Source organism: Castanea sativa, chromosome 8, assembly GCF_040712315.1.
Source record: "Castanea sativa cultivar Marrone di Chiusa Pesio chromosome 8, ASM4071231v1".
Lineage (NCBI taxonomy): Eukaryota > Viridiplantae > Streptophyta > Magnoliopsida > Fagales > Fagaceae > Castanea > Castanea sativa.
In genome coordinates this window covers 42,415,182-42,437,655 of record NC_134020.1, presented here as the reverse complement: position 1 = coordinate 42,437,655, position 22,474 = coordinate 42,415,182, and the positions used below count along the sequence as shown (strand labels likewise).

Sequence of the window (22,474 nt, the reverse complement as noted above, 5' to 3'; positions counted from 1 at the left end):
TGGGCAGAGGCTCGAATTACGTCCTTACAACTGGCGTTGTCTATAAGAAGTTTTGGATTTTTAGTGAGTCTAAAGTCAGTTTATGGCAAATTCAGGTCCACACCAAGTAGAGTCTAGGGGGGTCTCAGCGTCAGGATGATGTTCATACTATTGAACAATGTGGATATCAGGAGGGGAGTGCACATACCACCCATACGAGCAGGAGTCAATCATGAGGTGGAAGTAGAATCTCCGATGAAGAGAATGCTAGAGCCATGTAGCTGGAAATTAACAATTTGAGGAGAAAGTTACATCATGAACGACGGAGGTGGATTCAGTCCATCTCTGACTCTTCTTCTGGTGAGAATGAGAATGAGGGGGATAGCTATAGGCGAAGGTTAAGAACTCCCCATAGTGAGTCTTACTCATATGAGGATAGTGGCCACCATAATCATACGAATAGAAATTCATCCACTAGGGGTTTAGGAACTGATGCTTTGGGTAGGGCACTGAATCAAATCTCTAAGTCTCCCTTCACACGTAAGATTGAAGAAGGAAAGCTTCCTTTGCATTTCATTCAACCAACATTCACCATGTATAATGGTCGAATTGACCCTGTGTAACACGTAAGCCATATCAACCAAAGGATGGTTGTGCACTCCAAGAATGAAACATTGATGTGCAAGGTTTTCCCTTCTAGCTTGGGGCCTGTTGCGATGAGATGGTTTGATGGCCTGGGATTAGGGTCCATTAATTCCTTTAAGGAACTCATTTAGACGTTTAGATCTCACTTCATTACATGTAGTAGAGTCCTTTGGCCTCTGGATTCTTTGTTGTCCATGGTCATGCGAGAGGGTAAAACCTTAAAAACGTACACAAATAGATATTGGGAGATGTTCAACGAGATTGATGGGGATTTTGACGATGTAGCCATTAGAACTTTCAAGGTCGGCTTACCAGCAGAGCATGGGTTAAGGAAGTCTTTAACTGGGAAACCAGTCAGTTGTGTACGCCAGTTTATGAACCAGATTGATAAGTATAAGCAGGTAGAGGAGGACCAGCAGTCAGGTAAAGGTAAGGTGAAGGAAATCTCTCAGGATATAAGGGACTTCAGGTTGGACAAATACGCTGAAAATTGTCCTTGGCGAGACTTTACCAGGTATACTGGGGCTGGTATTGTGCTACAAGGCATTAACACGGTATTCCGAGAGCCAGTTCATCAAATTCTAGAGAAAATCAAGAATGAATCATACTTCAGATGGCCTAACAAGATGAATGGAGACCCCACAAGACGTAATCAGAACCTCCATTGTCAGTACCACTAGGAGCGCGGACATACCACAGAGAATTACAGAAATATGTGGTATCGTTTGGAGCAATTGGTTAAGGAGGAAAGGTTGCAACAGTTCCTATATAGGCCTAATGGGCAAGTCAGTCACATGGGTTAAGGTACTCAAGGGAACACCTCTTCGAGGCCTTCGTTGGGCACCGTTAATGTCATCTTTGCAACCCCTGGAAGGGCGGATTCGTGTCCCTCCTGGGTAATGACTGTGGCTCGACCACTATCCAAGAACTCTAATCATGGGCTGAAGAGAGCAAAAATTGCACTGCAGTTGGCATTGAGTTTCTTGGAGAAGGATAAGTTTGGAAATATACAGCCACATGATGATGCTCTAGTGGTCACACTCAGGATAGGGAGTATGACGTGAGGCATGTGATGGTGGATTGGGGTAGTGGGGTGAAGATTATGTATCCTGACTTGTATAGAGGCTTAGGATTAAACCTAGAAGATTTGACTAGTTATAATTCACCTCTGGTACGTTTCGATAGGAAAATGGTTATACCAATGGGACAAGTCAAGTTGCAGGTACATACAGGGTCAGAAGTTGTAGAGGTTAACTTCATAGTGGTGGATGCATATTCTCCATACACGACTATTGTGGTGGGACCCTGGCTTCATGCCATGGGGGCTGTCCCTTCCACTTTGCATTTGAAGGTGAAACATCCATTTGGGGACCGGGTTGAAGAGCTGATCGGGAGCTAATCTACGGTGAGGAAGTGTATGGTGGCTGCAATTATACATCAGTCTAGAGTTGGGTCATCGACATCAGATGATCATGATTTATAGCAATTAAAGGAGTCGGGGTTATCTAGGGATCTAGCGGAGGAAGCAGAGTGTGAAGCTTTAGAGCGAGTTGCTATAGGTGATGATAAAGAAAATGATTTTCAGATAGGCACCCGGCTGCCTCCTTAGGAGAAGGAGGAATTGGTGAAGTTCGTTAGAGGAAACCTTGATGTCTTTGCTTAGGACGCTTATGAGGCCTCGAGGATCGATTCGAGCTTCATTTGTCATCACTTGAAGGTCAATCCCGTTGTGGTACCAAGGAAGCAGCTTCCTCGGCAATCATCTAAAGAGCATTTTGATGCTGTTAAAGAAGAAGTAATTAAGCTCAAGAAAGCAGGAGCTATCAAGGAGGTATTTTATCTTGATTGGTTGGCCAATATTGTGGTAGTTAAGAAGAAGAATGGAAAATGGCGGGTCTGCGTAGACTTTACTGACTTGAATAAAGTGTGTCCCAAGGATCCTTTCCCTATGCCTCGCATTGATCAATTGGTGGATGCCACGGTTGGGCATCTTTGGATGAGTTTCCTAGATGTTTTTCAAGGTTCTCACCAAATACCTTTGGTTTTGGATGATCAAGAGAAAACAACCTTCGTTACTCCTACAAGAAATTATCATTATAAGGTAATGCCTTTTGGTTTGAAAAATGCAGGGGCTACCTACCAAAGGATGATGACTAGGATGTTTGAGTTGCAGTTGGGGAAAAGAATTGAAGTTTATGTGGATGACATGGTGGTAAAGAGTAAAATAGTGTCTGAGCATGTTAGGAATCTTGAAACGTCTCCGAGACACTAAGAAAGTATCAGTTGCACCTAAATGCTTCCAAATGCTCTTTTGGCGTGGGATCTGGTAAATTTCTAGGCTTCATGGTTACACATTGTGAAATCGAAGTTAATCTTGATCAGGTTAAGGCTATTAACAGTTTGTAGCCACCTCGTAATCCTAAGGAAGTTCAAAGATTGACAGGAATGATGGCTGCTTTAAATCGATTTATTTCTCGGTCTGCAGACAGGTGTAGGCCATTCTTCCAGCTGCTGAATAAATGGAAAGAATTTGAATGGATTGAGGAATGTGCTTTGGCTTTTCAACAGCTCAAAGAGTATCTTTCTCGGCCACCCATTATGTCTTGGCCAGAGGTAGATGAGGTATTGTTTGCCTATATCGTTGTAGTTTCCCATGCTATTAGTTTAGTATTGTTAAGGGTTGACAACGGTGTTCAGAGACCGGTTTATTACGTAAGTAATTCATTGCACGAAGCTGAGATTCGCTACTTACCATTGGAAAAAGCCATTTTGGTAGTGGCGCATGCCATGCGGAAGCTTCCCTATTACTTCCAGTCTCACACAGTTGTGGTTTTAACCCAACTCCCGCTCAGGTCTCTACTTCGGAGCGTTGATATAAAGTGAGGAACAATTCTGGGGGCTTTTGATATAAACTATATGCCACTCACCTCTGTGAAGAGTCAGGTCCTTGCTGATTTAGTGGCCGAGTTTACTGAGCTATCATTAGAAGAACATATGAAGAGGTCGGACATGTATAAAAAATTAGTTGGCATGATCTCCCTGAAGGAATCTTTATCATGGAAGGTGTTCGTAGATGGGACAGCAAATCAAAGAGGATCTGGAGTGGGGCTAGTTATAATATCTCCAAATAAGATCGTCATTGAAAAGTCTTTAAGAATGGGTTTTTCAGCTATTTATAATGAAGCCGAGTATGAAGCTTTGCTAATAGGGATGAATATGGTTCAGAAAATGGGAGGGAAGAATGTGGAGATGTTCTCGGGCTCAAGGTTGATTGTAGGCCAGGTGGAATGGGAGCTAGAAGCCAGAGACTCGAGAATGCAGGAGTATTTAAGTCAGGTTAGACAATTACAATTAAATTTTGAATCTTTTACTTTGGTGCAAATTTCCAGAAACAGGAACACACATGCCGACTCTCTAGCCACCTTGGCAACGTCTTTGGGACAGAGTTTACCTTGGGTTATTTTAGTGGAAGACTGGTGTACGTCTACTAAGATAAATGTAAACGTAGTCCATGTTCATCAAATCAAAATGGGACCCAGCTGGATGGACCCTGTAGTGTTGTATCTTAAAGAGAATGTCTTACCTGAAGAAAGATCTAATGCTGACAAAGTACGTAGGAAGCCTTCTCGGTTTTGGTTATCCGAGGATCAAAAGCTGTAAAGGCACTCTTTTTCTGGACCATATTTGCTGTGTATACACCCTGAGGCAACGAAGTTGCTGCTAGAAGAATTGCATGAGGGGATTTGTGGAAGTCATATAGGGGGGAGATCCTTGTCCCATAGAGCTCTTACTCAAGGTAATTGGTGGCCTAATATGTAGAAGGAAGCACTAAAATACGTGAAGAAATGTGAACAACGCCAGAGGTTTGCTCCGAACATTCATCAACCAGGGGGAGTCCTTAATCCCCTATCCAGTCCTTGGCCTTTCGCTTAGTGGGGCTTGGATATTGTAGGACCCTTCCCCGAGGCAGCAACAAATAAGAAATTTTTGCTGGTCGACACGGACTACTTCACTAAATGGGTTGAAGCCGAGCCATTGTCAAACATCAGGGATCTGGATGCAAGAAGGTTTGTTTGGAAAAACATAGTTACCCAGTTCGGAATTCCTCATACTTTTATCTCAGATAATGGTATTCAATTTGATAGTAAGAACTTCAAAAGATATTGTTGTGATCTGGGTATTACAAACAGATATTCCATTCCGGCTTATTCACAAGGGAGTGGATAGGCCAAGGTTGTTAATAAGGTAATAGTCAATGGGCTTAAGAAGAGGTTGGATGATGCTAAGGGAATATAGGTGGAAGAGTTGCCACATGTCCTTTGGACATACAAGACTACACCTCGTAGGTCCACAAGAGAAACTCCTTTTTCAATGACCTATGGAGCTGAGGAGGTAATTCCTCTTGAGACAGGTTTCCCAATGTTGAAGATGAGCTCTTTTAATCTAAGCAGCAATGATGGATTGTTAGAAAAGAGTTTGGACTTAGTTGAGGAACGGAGAGAAAATACAATGGTGCAGTTAGCCTACTATCAACACAAGCTTAAATAGGGTTATGACTCAAACGTGAAGTTAAGGCCACTGGCGCCAAGAGATTTGGTGTTAAGAAAGGTTTTAGGTACTGCAAAAATCTAGCCTGGGAAGGGCCGTACCGTATCACTTCAGTAGCTGGAATAGGGGCTTATTATTTGGAAGACTTAGATGAAAAGGTTGTACCACGTCCCTGGAATGTAAATAAACTGCAAAGGTATTATTATTATTCATGAAGTATTTTCTAGTTCCATATAGCTCATTGTTTCATGTGATACTTTTATTGTTTCTCTAAGAGGTAAACAGAACCTTGGCTATGTCTGGCTCCTCGGACCACATCTTGGGAAAATTGATATCTTCCATTATTTCTTTAAGAATCAAACAGAACCTTGGCTATGCCTGGCTCCTCGGACCACATACCTTGGAAAAATTGATATCTTCCATTGTTTCTCTAAGAATCAAACAGAACTTTGGCTATACCTGACTCCTCGGACCATATACCTTGAGAAAATTGATATCTTCCATTGTTTCTCTAAGAGTCAAAAAGAACCTTGGCTATGCCTGGCTCCTTGAACCACATACCTTGAGAAAATTGATATCTTCCATTGTTTCTCTAAGAATCAAATAGAACCTTGGCTATGCCTGGCTCCTCGGACCACATACCTTGAGAAAATTGATATCTTCCATTATTTCTCTAAGAATCAAATAGAACCTTGGCTATGCTTGGATTCTCGGATCACATGCCTCGGGGAAATTGGTATCTAACACTTTCTATGAGTATCAAACAGATCCTTAACCATGCCTGGATCCTCGGACCACATGCCTTGAAAAAATTGATATCTTTCATGATTTGCCTAATTATTACATAGATCCTAGGTCACGTTTGGATCTTCAAATCATATGCCTTGGGTGTGTGAACACTTTTTGATGTTCATTTGTTTGCTACTGCTTGTTAATCTTGGAAAGAATATAATCCCAATATACAAGTTATCAAATGAAAACGTGGGTATATCCAGATTAATGATACAAATGTTTTAAGGGTTCATTCATTCATTCTTGAAATGAAATTATTTCCTTGTCAAATTACATATGTTACCAAATTGTGCACTAAGACCTATCCTATTCAATTGAACACCAAATCGTTCATATTGTGTATATGAGTCCCATTAAAACAAAGAGGTAAACATCCCAAATAAAAAAAAATCTGTATGGAATAAAAGATAAAAAATCTTGAACTTGTCATTATAACTGTGCGTAATTACATTGTAGATAAAAATATAGGTAGAATCACAAAAATAAGCATATAGTAAGTTGGAGGTATCATAAAATTGGGTAGAGAGAAAAGGGAATCCTAGGCTATGCCTTAGTCTTTAGCGGAACATCTTCTTTGGATTTAGCTGCAGTTTCCTTTGTTTTTTCCTCAGTCCCTTTTGATTTGGCCTCAGTCTCCTTAGGTTGGGGAGCCACTTCTTTGATAGTGAGGGGAGCATTTGGAGCTTTGGCCTCAGACAGGGTCACAACTTCTTTTCCCTTGTCTTTCTCTCCTGGCTAAGGATCACCATGACTAACCTTCCCACTCAAAACCTTATCAGTCTTCTCACCTTGGTCCACAGCTTGATCAGGACCTGTAGATACTTTAGGAGGTGGAAGAGAGCCTTAGGTGGTTAGAGGGTTGTATAGGGAAAGCTGACTCGGGGGCAGTTGGAGGAGGAGGGATGGCTGCAATCACACGGATATCTTGGGGATACCATATGTTTTCGGCCTTCCTCCACTTCGAGGTAGCAGGAGCTCCTGCCACATTGAGGGCCTCTGCCCATACCTATTGGCAGTAATCTCTACATATCTCAGCAAGCTCCTCAACCAGGCAGATTTATGTTTTTTCAACCCCCGATTGTAGGAAGTCAACGACGTGGCCTCCAAGGTCTCCTTGATGGTGTAAGCCGCTTCCTTAGCCTGGGCTAACTCAGTCTTCAAGCCCAGAATTTCTTGTTGGGTAGCGGCTAGCTCTATTCCATTGTAATAGAGCTGTTTGCGTTGCTCCTCCACCTGAGTCTCGGCAGTCTTAAGCCCAGCCTCTGCACTCCTCCTTCCTTTCCCCTCTTCTACCAACTTTTTAGTAAGCTCTTTTTTCTCCTGCTCAGCTAAACCCAAGGCTTTTTAAGTCTCGGCCCTAAGGTTGGCCTCGGCTTTAGCTTTGTTTTGAGCATCATTTACCCATTCCTCGGCAACAAATACCTCTTGGATAGTCTGCACAAGAGCAACAAACCAGTGCGTTATAACAAAATAATACTAATAGAAAATAAATAATAACAAACTAATGCAATAGAAGATATTGACGCTAACAACTAATCTTACCAAAGCTAAGTCCCTTTTGAGGGATAAGAATAGCTCTTGCTGCCTCAATTTTCTTAGGGCGGCCATATCCTTAGGCAGAAGTATAGGCTGCTCTAAGGCCTCCGCCAGATAATGGGCGTGCCCTTTTTGAAGTTTTCTTATTGTAGAACTTCAGGGAATAGCGGCTCTATCCAACTCCAACCGAGGGGCCCAATTAGACTGAGTTTGGCATACCTCGGCCACTTTACGGCCCTCCTTGCTTTCCACAGAAAAGGCTCGCGTCTGGCCTTTGGTTATTTATTTTTTATTTTTTGTTAAGGCCCCTTCCGTTGAGCCAGCTCCCCCTCCTCAACTTCATCTTGTATTTTCTTTTTAAGGATTGGTATGGGAAGCAAAGTACTAGAAGGAGGAGGAGGAGGGGGTGGGGGATTGGCAAAGGGCTGAGACCCCGAAGCGCCCTTGGTGGCTTGCTTACCCCTATCAGTAAGGATAGCCTTCAAGCCTCTTCCTTTTTGCAGAGACATTTTTTCTTCCTCGATGCTGCTATCCACACGTGCAACTATGAAACCTCTAATACCTGAGCTTTTGTTGGATTTGCTTTCTTCCTCTGAGAGGTCAACAACGGGGCCTTTTGGTGTTTTCTCTACTTTTTCGAGTCGGAATTGGTCTATTTCCTCCTCAAGGGACAAGCGTGAAGATGTAGACTTTTCTCGGAAGGCTGCTGCTTCAGGTTGTACAAGAGGGGGAATTGCGGCTATTGGGCGTGCAAAAATGATGACAGAAGGTTCGTCAGGCAGTTCCCGTGAGGTAAGGAATCCTGCTTTTGAGACGTCTATTCTTCTACATCTATGGTCACCCACAATGATTGCATTACCAATGTCTTGGAAGGTAGTCAATAGGGGTTCAAAGCCCAGGATGAGATACGCTGCCCTCAACTGCTCGTCTTCACTCACAAACACCTTGGATCTTAAAACTTTGTTAAGGTCCTTGACGTTGGATAGACTCAAACGAGGTGCTATGTGTTGCTTATCTGCAAAAACATTCGAGAAGCCAAAAAGGGTTAGACCAATAACAACCGCCACCCAAAGAGTAACTAAAGTGCAATATAAATATGAATGATGAAAGTAGAAGATCTAAACCCCATGCCAAGGGACCTAATCCTATGAAATCACACTTGGTGTTCCCTCCTCGATTGGACAATGAGGACCGTCGTACCACTCCCTAGAGGCAATTAGTAGTCGTCCTTCATGCCTTTGTTAGATTTGGGAAGACACGATATGAGCCTAACGATGTTAGACCTAGACTTGAGGTAATACCCCGCGACCTTAAGTGAGCGGCACTCATATATATGGACAACATCGTGCCATGTGAGTCTCAAACCCATCTACACGTTGAGAGCATCGACACTACCTAAGATTCTAAATACGCTAGGTGCACATTGGTCTGGGCATAATTTATGATTATACAGGTAATCTCGGGTTACATTCCTCATGGGAAGTGGCATTCCTCCTTCTAAAAATGCGATTATGGGAATGACAACTTCCCCTTCTTACCTAGCGGTATATATTTCATCTGGGGCACAGTACCTCAAACCCTCTCCCTAGGGAATGTGGTATTTAGCTTGGAAGCCCTCCATACTAGCAGGAATGTCTACTAAACATTTGAATCTACCCATTTGGACGAAATAAAAATGAATATTTAGAAAAGAAAAGGGGAAAAATTAATGGCCGAGAAGGATGGCCGAGGAGAAAAAGAATCTAGGAGGGTGAAAACTTACGAAGGAAAGAACAAAGGACTCTTCAGGAACTTCTTGGAAGTTAAGAGAGCAAAGGATTCTTAAGGGATGATTGATTTACAAAGTAATGAGAAAATTACACCCTTCCAAATGTTTTATATGAAAGGTGTGATACAACAAGAGTTATCCCGCTAAAAATTTGGGGGAAAGATTCTGGCCGTTGGATTTACATCCCACTGTTAAACGTGGAGGATAGGCGCTGCCTGGAGCATTTAATGTGGGCATCGTGAGTTTCAAAGCGTCAGAAACAGTTTCCAAAGGAGGAAATGACATTCTCACGTGTGAAAATTTGGAAAATGTGTAGAAGTTGTTGCGTTGGGTTAAAACCCCAATTTTATTCTCAGATGGGGGAGAAAAATGAAGTTTTGAGGGGCTATTGTGGGGACAAAAGGCTCAAGATACGTTTTTGGGCCATGGGCTTGAGCCGATGATGTTTGCTTTTTTGATGACGGGTTAATGGTAATAACGATATCAAACTTACAACCCTGGAAGCAAATATGGCAAATGAGGTGAATGTAAATAATTCGAAGAAGACTACCTCCTCGACTGGTTGCAGCGAGGATCAAGTGGTACGTCATGTTAACTAGAATGATATTTTTGAAGGTCTTAGGTATGGAGATATGTTTAAAAGGGACACAAAGGGCAAGAGAGGTAAAGAAAAGATCTTAGAGAAAGCTGATACCACCGCATTGAATGCTTTGAACCTAAGTCTCTGGCCGCATTTATGAGGAAGTGATACCTAAACAGTGATTTTCAGCCTTACAACTATTACCTAGGGACTTCCAAAAAGGGAAGATGGGACAAGTATCAAGGGGATCAATCTGAATCTAGAGGAAAGGAGAAGGGACTATAAGAGAGAGAGAGAGCCTGTAACAAAAGGGAGGGAATTTTGGTAAAAGATCTTTAAGTAAGAAGAAATATAAACACTTGATTCTCGGCTTGAGTCCGAGGATAAATTTCATCTTATAAACTTGTTCATGTATATTGTTTTGTGATTTTGGGCCATTGCCATTACCGTTTAAGCTCATTAGAATCAAGATTACTAGCCCACACTATAAATTCATTGTATTGGGTTCTTTGGGCCGACGTCCTCCTTCTTGTTGGGCAGAGGCTCGAATTACGTCCTTACACACACACACACACACACACACATATATATATATATATATATATATATATATATATATATTAAATAATGACACAATATTGTGAGACCTCGAAAGTTTAGGGGGGCAAAATATTATAAGATCAACGAAAAGTCAAATGTCTTCAATTGTGTATGTGTGTGTGTCTATATATATATATATATATATATATATATATATATCAAATATTGAATTCAATAATTGTGATAATTATTAATAATATTTTATATTTTTTCTAATATTAACTTCTAATATTTTTTCTAATATTAATAATTGTGCCTACAAGCAATAACCTCACATGGTGTTGGGGATCAAGGGACTTAAACCAAAAAATTAAAGTCTTGTTGACCCAAGCCTTGGCAACTAAATCACCTATTGTGTTGTTATATACTATGAATTTCCTGGTTAGCTAAATGCTTTAACAGAAAATTAAGCTCAGACCACCGGTTCAGATTCCTTTAAGAGGCCTACAAGCAATAACCTCATATGGTGTTGGAGACCCAGTTTTGGTAGGAAGAAAGTGTGCACTTTTTAACAAAATTGATTGAAATTGGTAAATTTTTTTTAATATATGAGGACACTACATGGATACAATCCAAGTTTTCTCGAACATAGTAATCTGTTATGACCTATAGCTGGACTTAGTTAATGACATTTTTTATACAAAGTAATGTGTAGTGGCCTGGACAATGAAATTTTCTTGTTTTTTTTTTTTTTTTTGAGTAGTGCTCTGTTTTGTACACTTTAAATTTTTTTAAAATCTGGTAGGTAAAGCGTTTATGGGTACTTTTTAATTAATAAAGCAATTAAACTATTAAAGAATCAAAATCATATTTACTTGTGCACTAGTTGTGTCCCCCCAACCTGTTTGATAACTTTGATTAAGGATAAAAGAACACTAAACAACTTTTTCTTATTACGATATGGAGTAATTGAAGGAAATTAGCATGAAATTCCCAAACCTATGAGAAACAAAAATAGAGAAAATATACGCCAAAGAAAAAAATAATCATACGCACAAAACAGTATTTACGTGGTTCGACAATTTGTTTACGTTCATGGAGTTGAAGGGATTTTACTATTATCAAGAAAAAATACAAAGTGCAGCCATAGAGTTTTTTTTCACTCTATCAAAAACAACAATAACAAAAACCCTAATCACCAAAATAGCATTTTCTATATCTAGCGCACATGATTCATAATGGGCTACAAAACGGGTCAATAATAATGACATAATATTGTGAGACTTCAAAAGTTTATGGGGCAAAAAATTATGAGATCAACCAAAAGTCAAATGTCTTCATTTATATATATATATATATATATATATATATATATATATATATATACACACACAAATATTGAATTCGATAATTATGATATTTATTAATAATATTATATATTTTGTCTTATATTAAATTTAATATGGTAGTCATTAATATGTAATTATGGTAGTAATTAATGGTTTATTATTTTAATTGTGGCAATAATCTCATTGGGTGTTTAAATATAGAGAAATGATATGTCCACAACATTTTTACAACATTTTTACAACAAATCTTAAATGGCAGGATGTTACTGGTTGTTATTGTTGGGGCAAAAAAGTAATCTTAGTGTTAGGTTCAAATTTGAACCAATAACAACTAACCACCTATGATTTGTTGTAAAAATGTTGTGGACGTAGCACCTCTCTTAAATATAGGATATAATTTGAACTTAATTATCACATGGTGAAATCTTGACTCATGAGAGTGGGAAATTATTGTGTACTCCCAGAGTACCATAAATGTGTACTCCCTTCTCTCACATGAATGGTATGACCCATTAATTAAATTCATGGTGAGACCTACCATTCATGTGAGAAGAGAGAGTACGCATTTATGGTACTCCAAAAGTACCTAATAATTTTTCCATGAGAGTTTGAAGCGGATATAGTTTGCATATTTTTTTGGATTTTGACTTCCCTACAAGTTTGAAGCAAAAAATGTTATCCTTTGTCAATTGGAATATTTCTTTAACAATGGGTAATTTAGTTTTTTTTTTTTTTTAAGTGAGATAAAAAGTGACTTTAATCAAACAAGTTAATTTTTTTTTTGGAGATTAAATTTAATAAGGATGTGGTGTAAAACTCAAGTTTTACCCTTCTAATCCCAACACACCACATCATTATATTACATATTAAAGAATAGACACAAGCACACTCAATCAAATCTAATACCCAATTGAATATCTAACTTAATTGTGAGTTTATTGAGATGTTATTTTACATGTTAGGATGTATTGAGTTTTAAGTAAAAAGTTGATGTGACAACCTCTTATTAGATGATGTAAAACATGGATTTTACAACCCATCCTTACCAAATTTGAACTCTATTTTTTGATCTTATCTCTTAACTATACTAGTGGTTAATCACGACAAAGTTCAAAGTAATATATGCTTTTTTTTTTGGTTGTCTACATATGACATTTGAGAATTATGGTAGTTATCTATCTATATATCAATTTATATATTAAGAGGATTCGAAAAGTTAGTTACCCTCACCTTTTAATCTCTGTATATTACTAGCTTTTGAGCAGGCGTGTAAGTGCATGGTCAAAAGCTCTTCTTTTTTTTTTTTTTTTGTTGAAAATGTTAATAATTTTCATTTATTATAATTCAGGATTACTACATTTTTCAATCACAAAATTACCTAAGGGTGCGATGAGTGTTATGCGTTAATGGGTGAAATAAAATTTTCATCTCATCACACCCCCTAGGTATTCTCAATTTCTCAAAGCTTAACCATAGAAAGTGCAGGAAAGACTAATATATATATATATATATATATAATAACAAATAGTCGAAACGTTTGACTTTTTGTTGATCGTGTCTTATTTCACCACGTGGCTACATAAATTACTGACGCATCTATGATTAAAATCACAAACAATTGTATCTTTTCAGTTAAACTTCCACCTTTAAAAAAAAAAAAGAAAAAAACTGCCTATTATTACAAACAAGAGACACAACTCTTGGGGCAGTAGTTATAAATAAAACATCACTTCATTTTTATATCTTTCTCATTGAACATTCTTCTTTCACTTCTCTCTCCCTCTATCCGAAATTTAGTATTTGCAATAGGACTTCTTTTTTATAAAACCAGCCAGCAAAGTTCCAAAACGAGTTTAAAGGTCAGATACCTCTCCTCAAATGTATGGTAAATAAAAAGTGGAGTATAGATTAACGTAGCAGAAAATTTGTATCATAAACTCAAAGGAGTGAGTAAAAATTACTTACAAAAATCAATTGATTCTATTTTCTAGAGTGAGTAAAAACTCAACCAAAAGAAATAGTCAAATTATGCCATCTTAAACCCAAAACAATAAATACATTGACATTTTTTTTAAAGACCTGAAAGATTGTTTCTGCCCCTGAAATGTCTACTATGTTGAGACTTAATCATTGTAGAAAAGAGTAGTTCTATAAGAGAAGGATGACAAAGGATTTGGTGGTGGGAGAAATGAAAAGTGAAAAAGAAAAAGCCATTCTATGAAAAAAAAAAAAAAAAAAAAAGCGTAAATGCACTTTTAGTTCCTACATTTTGCATTTTTTTCATTTTGCTTCCTACATTTTATTTTTATCACTTTTAGTCCTTAAACCAATTAATGCATGACATTTAAGTCTTTACCGTCCAACTAACGGGAAAAGATAAGGTGGCAGACAGAACACCCTATTAGCTGACGTGGAGCTGATGCGGCACTAATGTAGCGATTAAAATATTATTAAAAAAATATTATTTAGCATTTTTATACGTCACTTTAGCATTTTAATTTTTTTTTATAAAAATTCATGTTAGACAATTTAAACCAAAAAAGAAAATAAATTAAAAAACAAAACACAAAAAAACACACAGAATCTAACCCAGCTGGTTCGTGCTTCAAAAGCCACATCATGCTTACTCTGTACACAACAATCGCCCAAAATTCTTAGTAAATCAACATCCATGATTGACCTCCTCTCCCTCCCAAAATTTCAATCTCTTCGTATAAATCCTCTCCCTCCAATCCCATTTCTCTCACACATTCTCAAAATTTCAAATCGAAATCCAATTCATAGTTTCAATCTCCGAAACCCTAACCTTAATTCTCCAACTCCAATGGCTTGTACCAAGCAAACCGCTTGCAAATCCACTAGTGGTAAGGCATTGAGGAAGTAGTTGGCCACCAAGGTTGCTCAGAAGTCCGCTTCGGCCACTAGAGGAGCGAAGAAGCCCCACAGGTCTAGGCCAAGGACCGTTGCTCTCCTTGAGATCTGAAAGTGCTAGAAGAGTATCGAGCTCCTAATCCAAAAGCTCCCATTCCAGCGCTTGGTTCGTGAAATCACTCAGGATTTCAAGACTGATCTCCGATTCCAGAGCTTCGCCGTGGCTATGCTACAAAAGGCCGCTGAGGCTTACCTTGTGGGACTCTTTGAGGACACCAATCTCTGTACTATTCATGCTAAGAGAGTCACCATCAGGGGAGGGTTTTTTTTTTTTTAATGTGTTTGTTTTTGAAGAAAAATTCTGGGTTTATGGGTTTGCTAGGGATTGAATTGGTTACTAAGTTTATGGGTTTATTTCTTCGATTTACTTATGGTTTGGTTTGATTCCTTGGATTTATTTCTTGTTTTTCTAGATTTGATGGAGTAGATTTGGTTGCTGTAGATTGGTTTATTTCATGGACTTAGGAAGAACACGAAGAACAACTTCAGCTCTTACGAAAAAATAATGAAAGGAAAAAAAAAAATTAAGTTCTGTTTTTTAATATATTTTCTTTTTTGGTTTAAATTGTCTAACATGGCTTTTTATAAAAAAAAAATTAAAATGTTGACCTAGCATATAAAAATGCCAAATAATATTTTTTAGTAATATTTTAATTGCCACATCAATGCCACATTAGCGCCACGTCACATGAGGTGTTTTGTCTTCCACTTCAGTTTTTTCCGTTAGTTAGCTGACGGTAAGGACTTAAATGTCACGCGTTAATTGGTTTAGGGGACTAAAAGTAGTAAAAATAAAATAAAATAAAATGTAGGAACTAAAATAGAAAAAATGTAAAATGTAGGGACCAAAAGTGTATTTACACAAGAAAAAATAAAAAAGGGAGGAGTTTATTTTATATATATATATTTTAAAAAAAAAGTATTTTACAGGCTTATAGCACCTTATCACCATTGCTAAAGCTTCAAATTCCATGAAATTTGTCAAACGTTGAGATGACTGTTTTTGCAAAATCTTTTGACAAAAAAAAAGAAAAGGAAAGATAGATGCACAATACCGGCCCAATGCTTCTGCAAGATTTTTTTGTTGTTGTTGTTGTTGTTGTTGTGAAAAGCACGTCATTTTTATTGTTTCTGTGAGTGAGACTGAGAAGAGGGAGAGAAGCAGATTAATGAGCAAGAGAGAGAAGGGAGAAGATGTAGTTGTGTTGGATTGGGAAAATAAAAGATAAGGCATTGGGAAAGTAAAAAAACACTAAATGTGTGGATGGGAACAATTCAAAATAGGAGTAAAAAAAAAAAAACAAAGAGATAAAGATTAGAGAATTAATAAACTGTGGAGAAGGAAAAAAAAAAAAAAAAAAGAAGAAAAAAGAAGGAAAAAATGGAATCAACTTGGGAAATTTGAAAAGTATAGGAATTTAGAAACCTTTTCACAACAGAACACCAAAATTCAGCTAAACTAAGTTTTTTCAAAAAAAAAAAAAAAAAACTTATGCTTGACTGGGTTCTTTTGTTTATAATGTTGGTAGTCTTTCCCCTGTTTGGGTTGTGGTTGAACAGGGTATATTTTCAATAAAGTTCTATCTCTTATCTCACAAAAAACAAAAACTTTTTTTAACCAACTACTTACCCACCCTCATGTACTCTTCAGTGTCTCTGATTTTTTTTTTTTTAAAATTATAAAATAGGTTGAGTCATATTGGATATTCTACATTATTTTCTTTTCATATTAATAACTTCAAATTACTTATTCTGCAGGTCCTACTGTCATTTTCAAATAAAATGTTGCGAAAGACAAGAGTAGGGAAGATAATGAGAAATCTAAGAAGAATAGTAGTCGTAAGGAATGTAAAGAAATTGTTTAGTATTATTGTTATTACTATTGGTGTGTCTTGATTCTTGGACCTTTTCAGCATTTAACCAAAAAAAAAATGAAAAAAAAAAGACTTACAAATAGCAATTTTGGAAAAATTGCACAAGTTTTTTGTGTTTTTAAAAAAAAATGAAAGAGAAGAAGTTACCAAATACATATGAATTACTAATTATAACCAAAAGATTATGACCGTTTAGGAGCATCCGCAGTGAAGAGGGGATATCCCAAATGTAAGCCCATTTTACAATTTTGAGCCCAAAAGACCACTCCAACGAAAGATGTAAAATACAACTATGGCAAAAAAAAATACAATTGAGCTACAGTGTGATTCTAAATGTAGAATCACACTGTAGCTCAATGGTAAAAACAAAAAAAATATATTTTAATTGATTTAGGTCTTCTCTCTCCTCTCTCAGATCATTATTTTCATTTTCTTGCTCTCTCTTTCTTTCTACGCTTTCTTCTTCCTGCTCTCTCTTCTTCTACTTTCTCTTCTTCCTGCTCTCTCCTCTTCAACGGCATGGAGGCAACGGCGTGGAGGCTCGACAACTTCTGTGGGGGAGGCGTGGAGGTCGTGGGTTTGTTCATGGGTTTTTGGCGACGCTCTCTCTCTCGCCATAGCTGTCGGTGAGAATAGATGGGTTTGGGTTTGGTGAGAACGGATGGGTTTCATTTTGGATTTTGATTTTTGATTTTGATTTGGCTGGATTTTGCTCAGCGGAGGTGGGTGGTGTGACTGAGAACTGTGAATATCGGTGTGGGTTTTGACAAGATCAGCGTAGGTGTTGACAACGGTGGAGATTGACGTGGTGGAGATCGATGGGTGGCGAGATTGGAGTGGTAGAGATCGGTGGGTGGTGTGGGTGTCAATGGTTTTTTTTTTTTTTTTGGGTTTGCTGGTATATGTGATCGGCGTTGTGGTTGTTGTGGCGATGTGATCGGCATGATGGTTTTTTTTTTCTTTTTAGTTTCGCCGATCTCAGTTGATATGGATGATGGAGGAGTTGTGTGGAGGAGTTGGGTTGATATGGATGAGGACTTTGGAAGAAGGTGAACAGTGAAGCAATGGAGGATTCCAGAAGGTAGTGTGGACGATAAAATTGGGAAAAAAATATATTTTATTGAGAAGATATATTATTTTAATGAGTAGAATAGAAAAATAGAAGTTTGGATGTTGGGTGTATTGAAAAATGGTATTGTATAATTGATAAAGTAGCTTTTTGGATGGTAAAATAGGATAGAATTGGGATAAATGAATGTTGATGCTCTAACAGACTCATTTTCAGTCAATAGACACATTTTCATTCAATATGCATATTTTCGTTTAATAGGCACATTTTCGGTCAATAGACACTTTTAATAGACACATTTTTCGTTTATTCAATATGCACATTTAAGATATATATCCAATATGAAGGGTTATGACTTTTCAATAGGCACCTTTTGGTATATCTAATTTGAATGGTTATGATCTTTCAATAGACACCTTTTGGTATATATATTACAACATATCTTGTATATATATATATATATATATATATATATATATATATATATATATATATATATATATATATAATCGAAACTTTTAACTTTTTGTTGACATCTCTAGAACTTGGCACATCATTATCATTATTTATATATAATATAAAACCGAAGTCTTTAACTTTTTGAGAGACCTACATTAGAATTAGGATTAAAAAAATAATTATATATATTTTTAATTAGACCTCACGTTAGAATTTTTTTAAAAAAAAAGGGACTCATTTTAGATTTCAAAAAAAAAAAAAAAAGACTCACGTAAAAAAAATAAAACTTTAGAATTAAGAAAAAGAGAGAGAGAGAGACTCCTATTAGGACTCTCTCTTCCTTCCTCAGAACCCTAGCAATTACCACCTTAAAACCCTAAACTTAACTTCACTTTAGAAATAAAAAAAAAAAAAAAAAAAAGGAAGAGAGACTCACGTTAAAAAAAAAAAAACGTTAGTGATGAGAAAAAAAAGAGTAAGACTAGGACTATCTCCCTTCCTCAAAACCTAGCAATTACCACCTCAAAACCCTAAACTTAACTTGGCAAGGTAAGGTTCTTTCTTTTTTATTTGCTTTCATATGTGCTTGAGATTTCTTTCTAACTTATTCTTTTGTTATGTTTAGAATTGATTTTCTTGAGTATTTGGGTTAATCCCCATATTTATATTGACATTGTTTTTGTGAGTTTGGTTTTTGCGTTAAAATTTCTAATAATTATTTTATATTGTATATGGCAGATGAAGCATCTCTATTTTTTTTTTTGGAGAAAAATCAAAGCTGCAATCTATGTCTTCTAGCTAGCCCAATGAATGGTAAATTTTTATTTTGTATATTATATATAATTTTTTTGAATTTGAAGGGTTTTGTTTGGTTTTGAAGTTGAATTTGGGGATTCTATAAAATTTGGAAGTTTTAAGTCTTGGGGTTTTTGGTATTTGCGTCTTAGTAGGTTGATCTTAATTCTTCACCTTATATGCTTTTGCTTTATTGAGAATTTTTATTTGGGTTCATGTGACTTTTTATTTTCTTAATTAAAGCTATAATTTTTGGTTGATTAATTATTTCTTTGGATTAATTTCAATTAATTATTTGTTTGGATTCAACATAAAAGATAATAGAATTAGGTGTTATAATTTTGATATTGTTTTAAATTATCAATATTGTTATTACTATGACTAAGTAAGATTGAGAAAGTCATATTGCTACTCGAATTTGAAGCGTGATGTTTCTTCCTCATATCATGGTCTTTGTTTAATTATATCTTTGTAGTTTATATTAGTTGTAAGTGTGTGTATATATAAAACTTTTGGGAGTTTTGCTTTATTAATTTAAGAATTGTAAATACTTTGTAGGTTTTGGTAATTAATATTAGACATTTATTATGATTTTTTTTTAATAGAATGTTATTATGATTTTCTTATGGGAATACCTCTTCAAGGCCTCCATTGGGTACCATTAATGTCATTTTTGTAGCTATTGGGAGGACAGATTTGTGCCCCTCTCGTATAATGACTGCAGCTCGGCCACTACCCGAGAACTCTAATCATGAGCCAAAGAGAGCGAGGGTTGCACTACAACTGGCATTGAGCTTCTTAGAGAAGGATAAGTTTGGAACTATACAACCACACGATGATGCTCTGGTGGTCACACTCAGAATAAGGGATACGGCGTGAGGCATGTGATGGTGGATCAGGGTAGTGGGGCGGAAATTATGTACCCTGATTTGTATAAAGGGTTAGGGTTTAAACCGGAGGATTTGACTAGTTATGATTCACCTCTAGTAGGTTTCGATAGGAAGATGGTTATACCAATGGGGCAAGTCAGGTTACCAGTACAAACGGGGTCAGAAGTTGTAGAGGTTAACTTCATAGTGGTGGATGCGTATTCTCCATACACAACCATTGTGGTGAGACCCTAGCTTCATGCCATGGGGGCTATCCCTTCCACTTTGCATTTAAAGGTGAAATATCCATCTGGGGACCAGGTTGGAGAGTTTATCAGAAGCTAGTCTACAACAAGGCAGTGTATGGTGGCTGCAGTTAGACATCAGGCTGAGGGTGGGTCCTCGATATCAAATGAGCATGGTTTGTAGTAATTAAAGGAGCCGATGTTGTCAGGGGGTCTATTCGTAGAAGTGGAATGTGAAGCTTTAGAACGAGTTTCTATAGGTAAGGATAAAAAGAAGTATTTTCAAGTTGGCGCTTAGTTGCCTCCTCAGGAAAAGGAGGAATTGATGAAGTTCCTTAAAGGAAACCTTGACTTTTTTGCTTGGATTGCTTATAAGGCCCCTGGGGTTAACCCAAGCTTCATTTGTCATCATTTGAATGTTAACCCCACTGTGGTACCAAGGAAACAATCACCTCAGCGATCATCTAAGGAACATTCTGAAGCTGTTAAAGAAGAAGTAATTAAGCTCAAGCATGCAGGAGCTATCAAATAGGTATTTTATCCTGATTGGTTGGCCAATACGGTGGTGGTTAAAAAGAAGAATGGCAAGTGCCGGGTATGTGTAGACTTTATTGATTTAAATAAAGTGTGTCCCAAAGATCCTTTCCCCATGCCTTGCATTGATCAGTTGGTGGATGCCACGGTTGGGCATCTTCGGATGAGTTTTTTAGATGCTTTTCAAGGTTATTACCAAATACCTTTGGCTTTGGATGATCAAGAGAAAACAACCTTTGTCACTCCTACAGGAAACTATCATTATAAGGTAATGCCTTTCGGTTTGAAGAATGCAGGGGCTACTTACTAGAGGATGATGATCAAGATGTTCAAGTTGTAGTTAGGAAAAAGCATTAAAGTTTATGTAGATCACATGGTGGTAAAGAGTAAGGTGGAGTCCGAGCATATTGGGAATCTTGAAAACATCTTTGAGACACTAAGGAAGTATAAGTTGCGCCTAAATGCTTCCAAATGCTATTTTGGCATGGGATCCGATAAGTTTCTGGGCTTCATGGTTACACATTGTGGAATTGAAGTTAATCCTGATCAAGTTAAAGCAATTAACAGCTTGTAGCCACCTTGTAATCCTAAAGAAGTTCAGAGATTAACAAGATTGATGGCTGCTTTGAATCAATTTATTTCTCGGTCCACGCACAGATGCAGACCTTTCTTCCAGTTGCTGAATAAATGGAAGGGATTTGAATGGACTGAGGAGTGTGCTTTGGCTTTTCAATAGCTTAAAGAATATCTTTCTTGGCCACCTATTATGTCTAGACCTGAGGTAGATGAGGTATTATTTGCTGATATCATTGTAGTTTCCCATGCTGTCAGTTTGGTACTAATAAGGGTTGACAACGGTGTTCAGAGGCCAGTCTATTATGTAAGTAAGTCATTGCACAAAGTTGAGATCCACTACTTACCACTGGGAAAAGCTATTTTGGCAGTGGTACATGCCATGTGAAAGCTTCCCCATTACTTCCAGTCTCACACAGTTGTGGTCCTAACCCAACTCCCGCTTAGGTCTCTACTTCGGAGCGCTAATTATACGGGAAGGATTGCCAAGTGGAGAACAATTCTGGGGGCTTTTGATATAAAGTACATGCCATGCACCTCTGTGAAAGGCCAGGTCCTTGCTGACTTGGTGGCTGAGTTGGCTGAGCCCTCATTAGAAGAACATACGAAGAGATCAAACATGGATGAAAAATTAGTTGGCATGATCTCCTTGAAGGAATCTTTATTGTGGAAGGTGTACATGGATGGTGCAGTAAATCAAAGAGGATCTAGAGTGGGGCTAGTTATAATATCTCCAGATAAGATCATCATTGAAAAGTCCTTGAGAATGGGTTTTTTGGCCGCAAATAATGAAGCCGAGTATAAAGCTTTGCTAATAGGGATGACCATGGTTCAAAAAATGGGAGGGAAGAACGTGGAAATGTTCTAAGACTTAAGGTTGGTTATAGGCCAGGTGGAAGGGGAGCTAGAAGCTAGAGATCCGAGGATGCAGGAATATTTAAGTTAGGTTAGACATTTGCAATCAAATTTTGAATCTTTCACTTTAGTGCAAATCTCAAGAAACAGGAACACTTATGCCGACTCTCTAGCCACCCTAGCAACATCCTCGACATAGATTTACCTTGGGTTATTTTAGTGGAAGATTTGCATACGCCTACTAACATGAATGTAGATGTAGTTTGTGTTCATCAGATCAAAGTGGGACCTAGTTGGATGGACCCTGTTGTGCTGTATCTTGAAGAGAATATCTTACCTGAGGAAAAATTTGAGGCTAACAAAATACGTAAGAAGGCTCCTCGGTTTTGGCTATCAGGGGATCAAAAGTTGTACAAGCGCTCTTTTTCTGGACCATACCTGCTGTGTATGCATCTTGGAGCAACAAAGCTGCTTCTAGAAGAATTGCATGAGGGGATTTGTGGAAGTCATATAGGGGGAAGATCCTTGTTTTA

At 37.6% G+C, this 22,474-nt stretch overlaps 1 protein-coding gene across 1 annotated transcript; it reads left to right on the top strand.

Annotated features, from left to right (window-relative positions):
- Window positions 1–818: 818 nt before the first annotated feature.
- On the top strand, window positions 819–1,688 carry LOC142606356 (uncharacterized). The gene is made up of 2 exons (XM_075777721.1): window positions 819–1,290; window positions 1,429–1,688. Exons 1-2 carry the CDS (start codon window positions 819–821, stop codon window positions 1,686–1,688), a joined length of 732 nt encoding a protein of 243 aa, XP_075633836.1.
- Window positions 1,689–22,474: the final 20,786 nt, after the last annotated feature.